At 46.7% G+C, this 16,580-nt stretch overlaps 4 protein-coding genes across 4 annotated transcripts; 2 read left to right on the top strand and 2 right to left on the bottom strand.

The window, feature by feature from the left end:
- The first annotated feature begins 659 nt into the window (after positions 1 to 659).
- On the top strand, positions 660 to 3,659 carry GGS25DRAFT_498655 (uncharacterized protein). Its single transcript, XM_049261723.1, has 6 exons — positions 660 to 1,105; positions 1,171 to 1,425; positions 1,484 to 1,603; positions 1,659 to 1,777; positions 1,829 to 2,396; positions 2,451 to 3,659. Exons 1-6 carry the CDS (start codon positions 992 to 994, stop codon positions 3,297 to 3,299), a joined length of 2,025 nt encoding a protein of 674 aa, XP_049114592.1. The 5' UTR covers positions 660 to 991; the 3' UTR covers positions 3,300 to 3,659.
- A 277-nt stretch (positions 3,660 to 3,936) lies between these two features.
- Positions 3,937 to 4,381, top strand: GGS25DRAFT_363154 (uncharacterized protein). The gene has a single exon (XM_049258144.1). It carries the CDS (start codon positions 3,979 to 3,981, stop codon positions 4,237 to 4,239), a length of 261 nt encoding a protein of 86 aa, XP_049114591.1. The 5' UTR covers positions 3,937 to 3,978; the 3' UTR covers positions 4,240 to 4,381.
- A 1,301-nt stretch (positions 4,382 to 5,682) lies between these two features.
- Positions 5,683 to 8,921, bottom strand: GGS25DRAFT_363151 (Afadin and alpha-actinin-binding-domain-containing protein). Its single transcript, XM_049258143.1, has 2 exons — positions 8,538 to 8,921; positions 5,683 to 8,386 (listed from the first exon to the last, which is right to left on the bottom strand). Exons 1-2 carry the CDS (start codon positions 8,709 to 8,711, stop codon positions 5,807 to 5,809), a joined length of 2,754 nt encoding a protein of 917 aa, XP_049114590.1. The 5' UTR covers positions 8,712 to 8,921; the 3' UTR covers positions 5,683 to 5,806.
- Positions 8,922 to 9,627: 706 nt separating this feature from the next.
- Positions 9,628 to 14,632, bottom strand: GGS25DRAFT_498651 (phosphatidylserine decarboxylase-domain-containing protein). Its single transcript, XM_049261722.1, has 6 exons — positions 14,475 to 14,632; positions 13,870 to 14,342; positions 13,746 to 13,790; positions 11,401 to 13,669; positions 10,589 to 11,340; positions 9,628 to 10,531 (listed from the first exon to the last, which is right to left on the bottom strand). Exons 2-6 carry the CDS (start codon positions 14,041 to 14,043, stop codon positions 10,373 to 10,375), a joined length of 3,399 nt encoding a protein of 1,132 aa, XP_049114589.1. The 5' UTR covers positions 14,044 to 14,342; positions 14,475 to 14,632; the 3' UTR covers positions 9,628 to 10,372.
- Between the last annotated feature and the right edge of the window lie 1,948 nt (positions 14,633 to 16,580).

The following is a 16,580-nucleotide window of genomic DNA, read 5'->3' as shown; positions in this document are numbered from 1 at the left end:
TGTATGTGTACATACATATGTAGTATGTGTGTAGACGTATAAAGCTTACCTAAGGTATTGTACTTACTAACATTGAAGTAGGTAGGTACAGCGTATAATGATCCTTTACTAATGGAGCAGAATAAGGTTAGGTAGGCGAGCAAGCAAGTGAGCAAGCAAGTGAGCAAGCAGATGAGATGATGCTCTAAGAATACATACCTGATGTTGGCTATGGAGGTTTGTGGTGTTTGGTGAAGGTGAGATATAGATATAGATATAGATATGTCGTTGGTTGATCCAACTGACGAGAAGGAATAAGTACCTATTACCTAAATGCTAATTATGTATTGTATTGTACCTATATATTATGCACTTAGGCAGGTACATACCTGTATCTATCTTTACCTGCCTGGTCCTGCCAATTTACTGCATCAGTAATAGTAGCAAACAGTAAATATATTGATCTAACCTATCATGCGCTCGGCAATCTCAATCGTTGTTTCCTTAACACCTGCGGCTGCACATGTCACCCTAGACTAGACCCCCCGCTTGCCCCGCTACCCCGCCAAACCCGTAAGTGCACAGTGTTGAGGTACCTAGCGTACCTACCTACTTTACGCGTCTAGGTTGGCGATATGTGATTCTACAACGCGTAGCTGTGTTAATTTAAACCTTTCAATCGACAACACTTTTTTTATTTTTTTTTTTATTCAATCTTCGTTTCTCATTACCACCACACTTCTCACGGCGACAATCGCAATTGACATCCACGGCGATATAACTTGGAGGAAATACGATCTCGAGGTACCTTCTTGTCCTGCGTTTTCCATGACGTGAACTTGGAGGGCTTTCTTTCGTTCGTTCAGTTTTCAATCTTCACCAGGAACGATCGTTTCCCGATTTTCATTTGTCCATATCTTTCTGTTAACACATCCAATCGTTTCTTCTTGACCTTCTTCCCCCCCACCCCCCAAGCATTCTCCCTTATTACAGATACAAGCCCACTTGTACCATGGCTGCCCTTGCACCAACCCGAGCTACTCGTGCCTCTGCTGCGATTCTCAAGAGGGGACAAAAGTTTTATGAGCAGAAAAAATACCGTCATGCAGAAAAGGCCTTCTTGCAAGTGAGTTTATTTATTCTCCCACCTTGATCTAGGGCTATCAACTAACACTACGGTTTCTTCACTAGGCCATGAATTTGTGCATGTGCGGCGTTGCCATCGAAAAGGAGCCATGTATTGCAGACGATATCCTGGCGAGCATCTCCCAGAGTAGCCTCAAGGACGGCTTGTCAAAGTTGTCGGCGTCTTCTAAACGCTGTGACAATCAAGTTCACGTGGATTCCATTGATTGCCTCATTGCTACGTATGAGCAACAAAATCAAGTTCAACTATGTCTTTCATTGGCAGCAAAGATGGTCAATCTCTGCCCACGAGAACCAAAGGTTTTATTGACCACCATGCCGTTGATATGTGCACTAAATCACTAACGACTCCTCTTAGGCCTACTTGCGTCTAGGAAAGATCCTCCGCCTGAAGCAGAACCCAGTACTTGCCTACTTGACATATAAACAAGGCATTGAACTTGTCCAAAGGAAGAACCCAAATCATGTTATGCTGCCTGTAAGTATGTGCATTCATTATAAATGGCCCAAAGATAGCTGATAATGCTGTACAGAAACTACACAGCCAGTGTAATAAGATCAAAGCACTGGCCGTGTTTTTTGATCCTATCACTATTCTTCCCATTGAACTTGTGCGGCACATATTCAAGCTTTTGGACTTCAAGACGTTATGGTATGTACCTGCCGTTGCATATTTTAAATGACTTATTAACTGTAGTTATAGCCGTTCTTTGAGGGTTTCTCGCACTTGGAAAGCCGCTTTGACTACGCGCGATGCACGAGATCTATGGAGTGTTCAGTCGTACAACCCTTTCAGGTCGCTTGCTGCGCCCAGCAGCAAAGCACTAGAAAGATATGCTCGTTACGCAAATGGTGCCATCCACGAGCTCTATATTGATGGCCTTTATTTCTTTATGCAGAAAACAGAGCTTTCAAAAATCTTGTCCCTCTCCCAGTCCCTCAAGATACTCAAGGCCAGAGAGCAACACCAACACTTTGGTAGGCCAATACAGAACCTGAGCCTTAAAATGCCTCTTTCCCTCACGGTTCTTTACTTGGGCCGTGGACTACGGCTTGATACTAGTGTCTTGACTAGATTAGTCAACGCATGTGCTGGGTCATTGCAAGAACTCTCCATATTCGAAATCCCGGAGTGCAGGCAAGACAATGCACTTTGGCAATGGTATGATGGTTGGCCAAAGTTGGAAAGCCTCAAGGTGGTTCGGGTTTCATGCTATAAAGTCCTTAGACAGACCTCTCTACTCAACGATCCAGTGACCTATTTGAGCATGGTAAGTTGACTTGATCTATATCATTGTGATACACTTCTAACGATGCATATCTAGTCTGACTTCGTAGACCTAGCGCCTAACGTTGAGGTGGTCTGGTTTGACTACTTGAGGTACGACCCCAGAAAGCTATTGCATGGCTGTCCAAAGCTACGAAGCATATTCATCGGAGGTCATGCTTCGATGCCAAGACCACTACCAAAAATGGAAGTAGAAGTAACGCCCCCCGAAGACCTACGCGAATTGCATTTGGAGGAGAGTAGAATCGGCGAGATTACTGAGCGCTTGGGACTCCATGTTCATTCCGGCGTTACTAACTCTCCGCCATCGATGACTTCCAACCCCTCCCCCCTAAAGATCCCGCAGTTTCGGAAACTTGAGAAATTATCACTACTTTCTCTGAGAAGGCTATCTGATTCCGAATTCGAGTATCTAGTTCGGCCTAGTATGGAATCCGGTACCTTGCGAGAGTTGGACGTCAGACCCCTTCCACTCGCAGCACTCTTCGACCCTGCTCAATCTAAAAAACTGGATTGGTTCAAGAGCGAGGCCATCACGTTCCTGAGCCTGACAGGGTTCTCCTCGGATAATCTGCACCAACACAAGCTGTTCGACGAAGTCATGTCCGGTATTTTCGACCGCTTTCCCAACTTGAAATGCATCGACGTCTCAACGGAGGTGTTCCCCGACTCGGTACTTGCGAACTTCGTGGCGAGGGGTGCCAAGAAGATACACTACAGGCAGAAGAATTCAGTGGTAAGAGCAGACCTCAGGGAATGGGCCCGCAAACACCACGGGGCTGATATCATCGGCTCTGCCCCACCCAATTTGCCGTCAATGCACCCGGATCGGGGTGCGACGTACAATGGGTTCATTGACGACGCTATAGTCGTCCCCCCATTGTAACTGCGGACGAGAAATGGGTCGATGCGTTCGTTGTTGGTTCGGATAGGAGAGGGGAAGGGGGAAGGGATAGGGAAAGTTGTGAAATTTGGAACCTTGACGAAGGGGGTTGGGGAAGAATGAATGAATGAAACGGTAGTTATTTGCATTGGGGGAGATTACTCAAAGATACCCGGCTCTTTCTCTCATGGAGAGAGCTCTCGCAGGCATGGGAGTTTGGGAGTTTTTGATCTCAACTTGCCTACTACTTATGTAGGGGCCTAGGTTAGATGGCTACATACCTCTAGACTACTTACTTTAGGTAAGCTATACCACTTATTACAAGTGCTTTTGTTACATCATGGAATGGTGACTCTGGCCCCTCACTTGCTAGTTACTAGGTAGTCAGTCACTACCTGGGCTACTTGATTTTATATGCTTACTAGGTAGGTAGGTATGTACACAACAGACTAACGCATCATACCTACAACTTCAATGATGTTCAGTGATGGCCTATTTATTACTTATTACTTATTACTTATTACTTATTACTTATTACTTACTATGTACCTACCTGGGTGGCATGCCAATAATATTCATCATGGTAAGAGTAGTAGTTAATAGTATGTATGTACCTAGGTTAGGTAGCAGCAACAGCAGCAGCAGCAGAAGAAGATACATAGTATTGTTACCTAACGGCGGTATGTATGTATGTATGCATGTACCTCCCTCCCTCTATCCTCTCCTCCTATCCCTTTTTTATTTTATTTTATATATATATATATCTTTTCTAGATCTTCTATCCATTTCTTTTTTTTTTCTTTTTCTCTGCTTTCTTTGTGGCATTTTCATTCTTGATTTTCATTGTCATTTCATTTCATTTCATTTTTGTTATATCTATCATGACATGACATGTAGGGGTCGGTTGGTGATGATGATGAAATCATACCTACTGATAGAGTAGGTAGGTAGGTAGGTACATAATAATCAAAAAGCAAAGACGTAAAAAAGAAAAAGAAAGAAAAAAAACATCAGACGTAAAAAAAGGAGAAGTAAACGTAAAAAACATAAGAAACGTAAAGATCGTAATCTACATCGCAGGTATGTGCCTAGCTAGGTTAGGTACCTAGGTAAAGTGTCCAGGGATGGCTCATGTCTGGTCTGTCGTGGTTGAGGGTGTTGTAATGACGGTGGTGATAGCGGTAGCGATAGTGGTATGGTGGTGACGGTAGTGGTACTGCTTGGTATGCTAGCGGTAGTGGTGTGATGGTAGCGACGGTGGTAGTAGTAGCCGGTCCTTAGTATCCGGGCTGCTAAGCCGAAACATAAAAGAAAAAAAGTATAGCTCTGGTCTGCTGTGATAAAGAGGGGGAGCAGGAGGTATGTGTGTAGGCATGCATGTATAGGTATGCAGGTTCTGTTTGTAAAAACATCGTGTAGGTAAAATAAAAATAAAAAAGAATAAAAGAAAAGTTATGTTCATTGCATAGCATTTGTAACAAATCCGTTATCGTCATCATAACTTAGGTAGATTACCTAATAGGTAGGTAAGTAGTAAGTAGGTAGGTAGGTAGTAGGGTAAAGCGAGGCTAAAGTAGAGGTAGAAGCGTGTAAGGTAAAAAGGTAGATGGTGAAAGTGGTAAGTAGCTGTTTAGGCGTCCTCCCCTCCCCTTTTCCTCCCCATTCTCTTCTTGCCTTTCTGTTTGATTTTACCTATGTGTATAGGTATAGATAGGTAGGACAACAGAGAGTTAGGCAGGGAGGAATGTAGATAAACAGGGTGGAAGGGAACAGGTATCCAAGACGTGTAATAGTCTTGATAAAACAGACAGACAGATAATATCTCTCAATCCATCTTTCTCAAGAGCACCCCATCCAGACAACCAGACAACCAACTGAGCCAAACCAAACCAAACCACATCCCTTTCACTAACTCACTCCCTCCCTCACTTAGCCCACTCACTCAACTCATTCATCTCAATTCAACTCAGCTTCATATCATCAATTCATCATAACAAAAAAAAAAAAAAAAGGAACCAAAAACCCCTCCAACCCCATGATTATGCCCTTTCCTCCTTTAAGCCCCTTCTCTTCCGGGAAAGTAGTAGTAGTAACGTCGTTAAAGTTCATCATAATAACTCGTGGGTAGATAGATAAGATACCTCGGTGTGTGTGTCCATAAAACCATCCATACGCGCACGATCCCCTTTGGAGGGTACTGTTCTTTTTTCCGCATTTTTTTTTGTGGTAAAGTTGGGGTTTGTTTGTTAATTTCATTTCCATTCTCTCTTTCTCTTCTCTTCTCTTCTTTCTCTCGTTTCAAATATCCGTCTCAAGTTTTCCCTGGTGTTGGTACAACCCGATGACGCCGTAACTTTTGTTTTTCGTTATCCTGTTGTACACCTGTTGAACCTAGAGAGACAATATGGATAGGCGTAGTATACAGGTGTAATTTTTAAGGAAGATAGGTATGATAAGTAGGGAGGAAAGAAGGGTGTAGTTTGGTAGCTAGATAGGTGAGCATGGCCCAACTAACATGCCCCTGGTGTACTAGGAGCCCCTTGGATAAGCGTCTCGAGCTCCCAAGGGCTAAGCGTGCTTCTCCGACGGGAGGCCGCTTTGCTCGTGCGGCGTGTCGGGTCACGCTTACGCCTAGGCTTGCTGTTGACACTGCTATTGTCTTCAACATAGTTATCAGTGTACGACAACGCCTCACCTGCTTTCGGCGCTGCTATGTTATCGTACTGGCCATTTTCTTCTTCTATCTTGGCTATCTTTCGCCTGCTGTCCGAACGAGAAATAACCGGTGATGGCGCTAGCTCTTTGGCGGGCGTATCCCTATCTTTCTTGACTGGATCGACTGAGGTGTAGCTATTCCTCTCCCGTCTCGTTTGAACTCCTTGCGGAGAAGGGCTAGAAGGTACCGGGGCAGGCGCAGGGGCGCGCGATACAGCCGTCGCTGTGGCGGTTGGTGTTGTTTTCGTGCGCCTCTGTTGGCCGCTATTCCTTACGGCCCTGAGTTTGGCTCTTACACGTGCGGCATCCGCCTCACGTTCAGAAGCTTCTAGCTTAGCAGCAATGGTAGCCATCGTCAGAGGGCTTTGCGGAGGATTCATGCTATTAGGGCGGGGGAGACGCGACGAGGCGTTCGCAGTGACCACATTGATAGCCATCCCTTGTGTAGCAGTGCGGAGAGGGGAATGGGGACGTGATAATGACTGCTGCTGTTTCTGAACCGCGGAAGTCGGTGATTTCAAAGACGATGAGGACTTAGGTCGTGGCTGCGTTGCGGGGGACCCTTGGCGACTAGGAGTGGACGCACGTTGTTGCTGGTTTGGTTCCGATGCCGTACGTTTAATGTCGGATGCTGACGGATCGGGCGAGTCTCTTGACGTGGTCGGCCTCCTAGGCCCGTTGGGAGTTTGTTTGTTCGGGGTCCCTGGTTCCGGCTGTGACTTTGCGTGCACTTGTTGGCCTAGACTCGTGGGTTTAGAGAAGAGCTTGAGAGCAGGGTCTGATTGTGACGGTCTCTGTCCGGATTTGCCGAATAGCGGGCTATCATATGATGTGATCGAGCTGGGTCGAGATTGATCTTGGTTCCACGGCGGCGACCGTCTTACGGGCGATGTCTTCTGTTGTTGTCTAGGAGACTGAGGTTTGGATGCGTGGGGAGGCGGAACTGGCCCTCGTTCTTCCTCTTCTACCACTAGATCACAGGTCTTTTCTTCTATGATGGTCGTGAAATCCCCAGTGCGCTTACGGGTATATTCACGACCAAGGGAACCCCTATTTCCCGAGGAATATGAATCCTTGAGCGGGCTAAGCTGTGGAGGGAGCGGTAGAGGTGGTGAGTCCATCGACGTCGCATATGTGGATTCCTGAAGGACTTGAACATTGGGTTCCTCGGCGTCCAACTCGTCTATATCTATGTCGTCGTTGAACACGCTACTAGAATCCGATTCGGAATTCTCGTCTTCGTTTTCGGCGTCGTATCCAGGTGCCGAAACAAGGTTCAGCGACTCGACAGGACTCGGTGATCGCAGTCGTTGCAGTTCCTTTCGCTGGGACCGTTCCTGTTTCGCTTCTAGCCGGCTTTGGTTTTCGTATCGCTCATGCTCCTCCTCTTCTTCTTCTTGAACACAAGAAAGTCTCATCGGGACAACATCCGCGGTCTCCGCAACATCCCTGACCTTAACAGGGCTGAGAAGGAGACCCATGCGTAAGTCATCCATGTCGACAGACTTGCCGCTTGACACCATGCGATTGCGCCAGCCGTCGATCATGTGCACGGCATCCTTCCAGCGGGACTCCATGGTCTCGAGCCCAGCGCGAAGACGGCTGATGACTTCTTCACGCACCTCGACTTCCTCAATAGGGACGAAAGAGGGGTTAGTGAGTATCGTCCTAAGATGCTCCATAATCGTCTCTAGCTCAGTTGCGAGTTCCTCTGCGCTCTTTTGGGGCGCCCCGGTCATCCCATTCCCGGTTCCATTGCCATTCTCGTTGCTAGCATCAGTACGGTGACTGGCTCGAGCTCCGTTTACACTCTCCGCGCTGCGCTCTAGGCCGCTCATGTCCCTTAGACCATCAACTGTGTGTCGGACGAGTGCGAGTAGGCCCTCGTTCTCTTCACTTAGGCCTCTTGCGAGCTCAGTGAGAAACTCGTTAGTCTCAAGCCGTAAGCTGTACCCTTCGGATTCGGTGGCTCCAGCTGGTAGTCCACGGTCGTCGCCACCAATCTCGCCAGTGACACTGATGCTCACAACGTCCCGGCTCTTGTTGCCGCCTCTGACCCTGCTCGCATCGGAGACGGCCTTCTTGAGGCCATCAATTTGGCGATCGCGCTTGCGAACCTCAGTAGCGCAGGCGGCGCGTGTTTGGGCGATCAAGGTTTTCATCTTGGCAGCCTCATCCTTGAGGCGGTGTATATTTTGCTCGGCAGCCTTGAGCTGGGCGCGCAGGGCGCGTTCAGTGGCATCTGAACAATCGACCCTGCGTTCGGCATCCGCCAACTTTTCGTTTTGGCGGGCGAGTTCGGTGATGTGGCGCTGGGAGTCGGCGCGCAGAGTACGTAAGGTTGCGGATAAGGATTCGCGGTTCTCGGCATCGCGCTGTTTTGGAAGAAGATTAATGTTAGCTGATCCGCTTTATGATTTTCCGCCTCTTGTATCGTAGGCTTTTGTGGCATTTTACTCATGCCGACGATGATAATCGTGGCGATGTGCAATGGTAGAAGGAGAGCGGTGATGAAGAAACACGTACGTCTCGCCTTAGAATCAAGTCATTGATGACGCTCATCACCTTGCCCATTGTGGCTTGCAGCCCCTCGCCGGACTCCGGGTCGGCGAAGTCAATATTGTGGCCATCGCGTAGTAGGCCGCGCGACAACAATTGGTTGTTGATGTATAACGAAGCGGTACGGAGGTTGTCCGACATCTTTGCCTTTTTCCTTTGCCTCGTGGCCAGCTCCCCCTTTTACAATCTAAGCTTATTCAAGCAAAGCTTTGTAACCCCTTTCGTCAATGCCCACGGGAAAGGTAATATAGGATGGATGTATCAATTGTTGTCGGCGCTGCCCGCATTGGGCGGTGCGGGTTGCTGCAGCTTTATGTGCTTTGTGGATTTTTGTGTACCGTCAATTTCGTTGTGTCGTCTTCAACCTTTGCCTTTTTCTACTCAAGTGCAGATTTGATCTTTTTGCTTTTTAATATTCTTCTTCTTCTTTTGGCATTCCCCTTTACCACAATCGATGAATCCAGTACTTAATGCAAAGCACAAAAAAAAGTAATATGTAATGGTTCGTTGAATTTGAATAAAATGAAAAGCTGAAGCTATATGCAACTAGCAAGCTTAGCTTTCATTGAAAGGGTTGTTCCTTTTCTTCCAGGTTCCCTGTTGATTTTCTAGATACAGATACAGATAGATACCCGTCTAGGTATGTATTCTGCATGTTTTTTTTTCTCTTTCTTTTTTTTTTTTTTTTTTTAGCTTGGAATGTTTTATTCATCTGGTTGCTATGCGGGGTGGTAAGTTCCCAAAAGTAAACAAACCTTAATGCTACCCACCTACCTCAAAATGTCACCTACCTACATTAACTTTGAACGATTGAACGATTTTGAACCCCCAAGCCCCCCAAACTAAACCTAAGTCATCAGTTGAATCACACAGTACTTTGTACTAACTCCCATTATCAGGTACGTACCCGCTCGTACCCGCATGTACCGGCCCCATATTGACAGGGATCGTCACATTGGTAGCAAGTCAAAGACTCAATTGCCGCCCCACATTCCCCTAATCCTACTCACGTGGAAGCTTTTTATTGAATCCCGCTCTTGACCCTCTTGACCGCATGCATATGTAACTGTCGGTGTGATATTGGATTTCTGATACTTTTATCTATGTGCTATGTACTCAAGTTCGCAGAAATCCTATTATCCAGCCCGATACCGCCCCATCGACACCAAGTACCTACATACCTAGTACCTAGTAGCCTTGAAGGAATACTAGATACATACCTATGGTACTAAGCGGCAAGCCTCCAGGCTACATTACTACCACTACCACTACCACTCACTACAAGTCCCATACCGTGTCTACTGAGAATACTTGACAGTGACGTAAGGGGCCGTCCTCGTATGCCGCTACCGTTGACCCTCCAACGAGACTCGTAAAAAGGATAAAAAGGAGGAAAAGGCACCGCCCATCGAATTCCTGGATATAACCTAGCTAGGTTAGAACCTAACCTACTTAAGTAGGTATAGATAGATGGAATCATCCGAGCGAACCAAAGCTCCCAAGGTCTGCCTACGCCGGTTCGCATATCCGAAACGAAACCCTAGCGATCACATTTCCCGCCTGCTCATCAACCTGCAGCTCTTCATATACTGCTATTTCTCCTGTTTCAACTGGTACATCTTACCAGTCTCCTACACCCCTGTGTTAATCTCATCTAGTTGTCCGCCTATTGGGAATCCCCCCCTTTTTAGTCTAAAGAGAAATCGTCATTTTGTGCCTAGGTAGGTTCTGTACGTAATCTTTTAACGCCATGCGGTTGCAATTATGTTCCTGTCTCGTCTATCAAACGTTCTTCTTTCGACCTAGGATATTTGTGCATCGTCCGGTGTTTCGATGCCACCGCGAATGCGCCGATGTGCTTCCACCTTCTCTGCATCTGTCACGTCCTTCTCATCCTTGCGCATGTCCGGTGCAAATTGTGGCACTTGCGGTGAATGTCCAATGGACATGCCTGCTCGAATCTATGAACATGTTAGTTCTCCACCAGGATCTATACGGGGGTGGGGAAGCCATCATACCAGGGTCTCCACCGCATTGGTTGAGTTGGCGACGAGGTCGGCGTCGTATACCATCTTGCCAGGTTCGAATAAAGTGAGGATGGTGCTGCCACCAAACTTGAAATATCCAAGCTCTTCCGCTCGTTTGACATTGTCACCTTCGTTTCGTGTGATAACCGTGCTTCCGACCATCATGGCACCAACGCAAATCACCATAACACGACCGAAAAGTTCGGTGTCGATAGGACAAATGACACGGACATTTTCGCCATACACATCTAGCGCCGATCGGATGGCCATCGGGTTGACAGTATAGTACTCACCAGCAATGAGTTTAGGTTTGCGCAGAATACCGTCCACAGGAATGTGAAATCGATGGTAATCCTGGGGGGCCAACCGAAAGATTCCAAGCGCGCCATTGTCGTAGCGTTTAGCGTCTTCCGGATATGCGTCACCAAGTAATCGCTCAATCGAAAATTCGCGCCCCTTGACCCAAACATTGGTTGCCAGATCAATAGTATTGAACACGACAGACCTGCAGTCGGCAGGGGATACGATGAAGTGAGGGTCGTCGGGTGCCGAACAAGGCCGAGCATCCGGCTTGAGCGCACGGTAAAAGAACTCGTTGAAGTTTTTGAATTCCTCAACGGGCAGAAGAACCTCGGACATGTCTAACTGATGGAATTCGATAAAAGGTAGGATCTGAGACTTTGAAGCGGGGTCGTCGTACTTCTTGCCCTGCTTGATGCTTAGACTCTTAAGAAGCTTGCGAACTAGAAGGGTTTTCGTCGTTAGTTTTAACTCCCAATTACTGGCATCGAATCAATACTCACTTTTCTTGTTCTCCATATCCTTCGACTTCAAGCCCTTGTATAGTAGTCGAATTCCTAGCCGTACGTAGACACTCATCTTCTCCTCATTGATTTGCCCAGTAAGTCGATCCTGCACCAGGATGTTGGCTGAATTGGCACCAAGTTTGTAGCCACCGTATGAGATCTTCGTGATGACTTTGGAGTACCATTTTCGTTGAGCCTGACTAGCTGTCACGAATCCACTCATCATGAGGGAATTGACCTGGCGCCAGTCTTGGCTGGCACATGTAGCAATATGTGTGATAATGTCGGCGTCTTTGCGCTTGTTCAGCCGAGGCTGATGGCAGATTGGGCACTCTCGGATCTCGACGACGTGTTCTTCGCCTCGATCGATGTTTAGGTCATCCTTGTCTAATGCTTCACCTTCCTCTCCAGGCGTGCTGAGTTCAGGGACAACGATAGTCGAAGTCCCTGATTGCGCCCCCTGTATGTTGGAGTCCTCTGCGCTGAGAGTGAAAGCCCCTTCTTCTGTCGGCGTGACGTTACTGTAGACGCTACTGCTTCGACTTGTAAGATTTAGCGCATTTTTTACCTTATCTGTGTCCGGGAGCATGCTCTTCAGCTTGTCGGTCACTGGCGCCAGTCTACTCTTGGCATCTAATTGGTCTTCTAAACAAATCACGGCTTCGTCCATTGTGAGTTCGTGTTCGCCATTCGTTGCCTTATGTGGGAATCTTTGGAAGAAACTGTCGATTGTGGACTCGCGAAGGGTTGAGCCCAGGGTGTCGAGCATAGTAGTGAGCTCGACTTTACTGATCTCGCCGCTTTCATCGGTGTCGTACTGTCGCAACATGGCTCGCCAGAATTGTTGCCTCAGGGCAGGATATGGCACATATTTGGCGCGAATAGTCAACATCGGACTATGCTTGGCCTCCCACTTTTCCAAGTTCTTCATCTTTAGAGGAATCGCAAAGACATTGAAATCAGGATCATCGAACTCATTGCCCTCGCCATTGCTGTTGCCAGTGCCATTTCCATTTCCATTTGCGCTGTTCAGGTTTGGCAATTGGTCAGCTTGTAGTAGCGTAGGGTTAGGAGCAGATGTGGGAATGGAGCTGGGATCACTCTGTCCGTCGACGACCTGTGGCGTGTTTGAACCCGTGCTAGAATTCTTGGACAATGGCGGCCGACCCGTTTTCAAGCTGTGCGTTGAAGATGTTCTTGATATTCCTAATCTTGCTAGCCGTGACTGTGATTTCTGTATCGGCACGTACTCAGCGGGCTCCTTCAACTCATAAAGTCCCGTCTCAGGATTGGCCTTGGGACTCTTCTCGATAAGCTCCTGGAGAGGAAAGGAAGTTGAGGCGATGAAATCATTTCCAGAGTACTTATCACGGTCGATGACAGTGAAAGCAAAAGAATATGATTGCTCATGACTTAGAACGTGGAAGAGCATCTTCTCGTTGAACACTGGGTTCAGGTTATGGCGAACAACCCTTGTGCGGTACGTCTTTTTACCCAGTGATGCTACGACGAAAGGATCCATATCAAAACTGGTCTTCGTGAAATTGGATTCAGGCGGTAGATCAGTAATGTTGCAGATTTCGAGGAATATTAGGCCGACTACGTCACTGCCACCATTAGTAAATTCGTATGGATCTTGTCTCTTCTTGCGCTTGAGGCCTTTGACTCTGAGCCTCCTCTTCCGCTTTTCGATAGCCTCGGGCTTGGTCGGATCTTCATCTTCAGGAGTCTCATCGTCGTCAAGCATTTCGTCATCGTCCTCATCATCTTGGGACCCATCTGTAGTGTTCCGGCTCAGCTGGGGAGACGGGCTTGGACTGGATTTTGATGACGTTGGGCCAAGCATGGGAGTGGCAGTTGGCGTGGGATTCCGCGATGCATTTTCGGGTAGTGCAGTGGCAAGTGAGCGCAGCTTCTCTAGGATCTGGGCGTCTGTCGCATCTTTGTTGGTTGAATCAAACAAAGTGCATTGGAGTTGAACCTCGCCAGACACAAAGTTCGACTTTCTGCCTCGTTTCTTGCTCTTTAGTGGATACCAGGTTGCACTTTGCTCAGTTTTTTGGTTGGAGAAGATCTCCTCAAGGGCCAGATCGAACTCGCCGAGGTAATCTTTGCCGAAGCGATCCTTGTCCCAACAAACGCATTCGAGGAGTAGGTTATCCACACCAGTGATGGGTACAGAGCAAACAACATTCCAATCCGGATTCAGTGTCTTCGGGACATGATGAGTCAAGAATTTGGTTTCGCCGCAGGTCAGTTGTAGGTACTACAATAATTGTATATTAGAACGGTCTTCGTTTGATTGATATTTGTTTTGGAGTAAATCAAAGGGCTTGACTTACAGGATCAGACGTGCCTCCACGATCTTTCGCAGCTAGATTTCTGGCCTACGTTGAGAGATTGGTTAGCACCAGAAGCCAAGACTTATCATCTGGCTGACCCCGAAAGTCGATTGACTGCGCTCACCTTCAATACAACAATTTTCAAAACCAACCCGGTCTCCTTTCGCCCCTCCGGGTTGCTCGTCTCAGGCTTCAATGACATAGGGCTGGTGCTCCGGCTGTTGGCGTTGGAATTGTGGGTGGAATTGCTACTGTAGGGTTTTAATCGTTGAGGTACCCTAGGTATGATGCGAACCATGGTGGAGGGCGGCGCTCGGGATAAATATAAACAAGGAGCGATTTATTCAGGGAATCAGAAGGGGCAAAGACGGGTGTGACGTTAGCTGCGTTGGACCGTCTTGGAACCGTCCTGGGGATCGTCTTGGAAACTTCTTGGTAAAGATGGTTTGGACCCCCCCCTTTCTAGTCCGTCATGCACTTGTTGCTTGTTGCTTCCAGGTTGTCACTTGTTACTTGTTACTACCTTAGGTAGGTAGTAGACTTGTTACTGGTCGGTCGGATTTAAGCGCTAAATGCTGATATGATGTCAAAGGGGGCCTAGGTCGATTCGAATCAGGGTTAGTTAGGCGTATAAACACATATACGACCGAACACTAACGTTAATGCGTGGCGCCGTAGAAAGAAGTGAAAGTGAATATGTAAGTTTCCCTTTTTATATAGGTGACCTACCGAGTAGTAGACCGTTTGGGAATAAACAGGATTAATAGGATTAACAGAAACAAAGGTGTTAGTCTAGAAGAACATTGAAGTCTTGATTATTATGTAGGTATGTAGGTAAATAATGGCAAATGGAATAAATAATGGGAGTAGTAGAAGTTTGTAGGTGTTAAAGCTATTATACGAAAAGGGAAAAAAGGAAAGAGAGCTGAACTACCAAGATTTTCTCTTTTGGAGGGGCAGGCAAGTCAGCTATCCAATCACATCGATTCATAACATAGTATCTGCTATGTACCTAGTAATAATGTATATTATGTACCCTAGGTTTGGTACTTTAACTCTCTCTACCTAGGGTACATAGTTAATAGGTAAGGTTCAATTAATGCTGCTGGGTGATCCTTGATGGCTGCCGCTGGGAAGTAACCCCGCCTCCACCACGCTGGAACAATGCGCTGAGATTGCCAGATCATTGCCATTAACTACCTAGGTATGTACCCAGCACCTCCCTACATAATGCATAATGTATGCACAGATGTAAGTATAATGTAGGTACCTAATGTATATCAATCTGGAATATTCTGTTTCAATGTTTCTTCAACGTGTTAATAAGCTTGAAGTTAAATGATATCCCTGACTCGCTATTTTATTACGATCTTTAGTGCAGAAAAGGGGCATTAATATTCTTTAACATGAAAAAGTGAACCATGAGGGGCATCCACGCGTTCGAACCCTCACTACCTACACACTAATATGTACATGTAGGTACTGATATGTACGCAATCCCCACACGCATGATGGAATCTAGACCCTGGAGCTTCAGATGTTCTTCTGTAGCCGCTAGCTACAGCCTACAGTACCCTACCTACCTACCTAAGTAGTACTATTACTACCGTCTACGTAGTATGTAATGTACAAGTAGTTACGTACTACTAGCAGTAGGTACTCAAGGCCAAGGGGTTCTAGGTCTATCACCAGCACTAATATCCTGATTCTAACAAAGTAATAGTTTATAATAAGGATGTCCGCCGATAGTAACATCGATGAGATTACCTAGAATTTGGAATACATACCTACTTATGGATGTGGGATGTACACCATGCATTACATCCTACATACATATACACATAACTACCACTGGATATGCGTACGCGCATAGCTGCAAGCCGAGGATCGATCATCGATGATCTCGCGTTCCAGCAGATCAATTTTAACAGGTTAATAAGAGCGCAAGTAAGCAGATGTTTCAGTAAAGCATTGCGGTCTACCTACCTACCTCTTCCTCCGTTATCGACAAGGACACCCGCTCATCTTTCATGCCATGAATCGAGCCCCTTAGAGAAGAGCTAGGCACCTTTATAAACACAAATAGAAACACAAACAGAAAATCACTTCGAAGCGTCCGCTTGAAAGGCCAGAAAGTGCCGTGTCTGCCGCAAAAGGATGCAAATAGTTGCCGAGATTGCCAGTTCCGCTTCCTTCCTTCCTGGCGTTCGTTTACTCTACCTATTATCTCGCATCTTATAACAAGAGAGCATACATACATGCCTGCCTAGGCATGTACCTACATATAGTGTAGAAAGAAGCAGGACGATCCGAAAGCCGATTACCCGCATAGTTGTCATCATAAGGCCCCACGAAGCGCATATCACACTATGTATACCATCCATCGTCTGATGTTTCAGCCCTCTCGTCTCGAGTCTTGTCCTTCTTACCTACATACATAGTATTTTCCATCTACTAAACCTACACTATCCATGTAGTCCGTATCCGTATCCGATGCTCCCCAGTCCCAACACATAATATGTACACAGAATACCTACATAATGGGCTGATCTCGCCTTTACTTTAAAGAAAACGAAAATGTCGGAGACCGCGGGTAGGGCGGGCATTGCAATCCCAACACCTCCCATTGGCTCGATCTTGTACATTCGGGCTATGTACGGCTCAGTCATCTATGACACTATGTACCATAAGTGTCCTATGGACGTATTACAAGTTGTACGTATTAATCGAGGTGCATACTGTACATTCGAATAGACCGAGTGGATGTAAATTGTAGTTGTGCAAACATCTAATTCTCGAAGCACCTGACTAGCGCAGGTATAGGAGAAGCATGTG

This window comes from Hypoxylon fragiforme (assembly GCF_022984875.1).
Source record: "Hypoxylon fragiforme strain CBS 206.31 chromosome Unknown GGS25scaffold_7, whole genome shotgun sequence".
Lineage (NCBI taxonomy): Eukaryota > Fungi > Ascomycota > Sordariomycetes > Xylariales > Hypoxylaceae > Hypoxylon > Hypoxylon fragiforme.
This window is presented reverse-complemented; position numbering and strand designations above follow the sequence as displayed.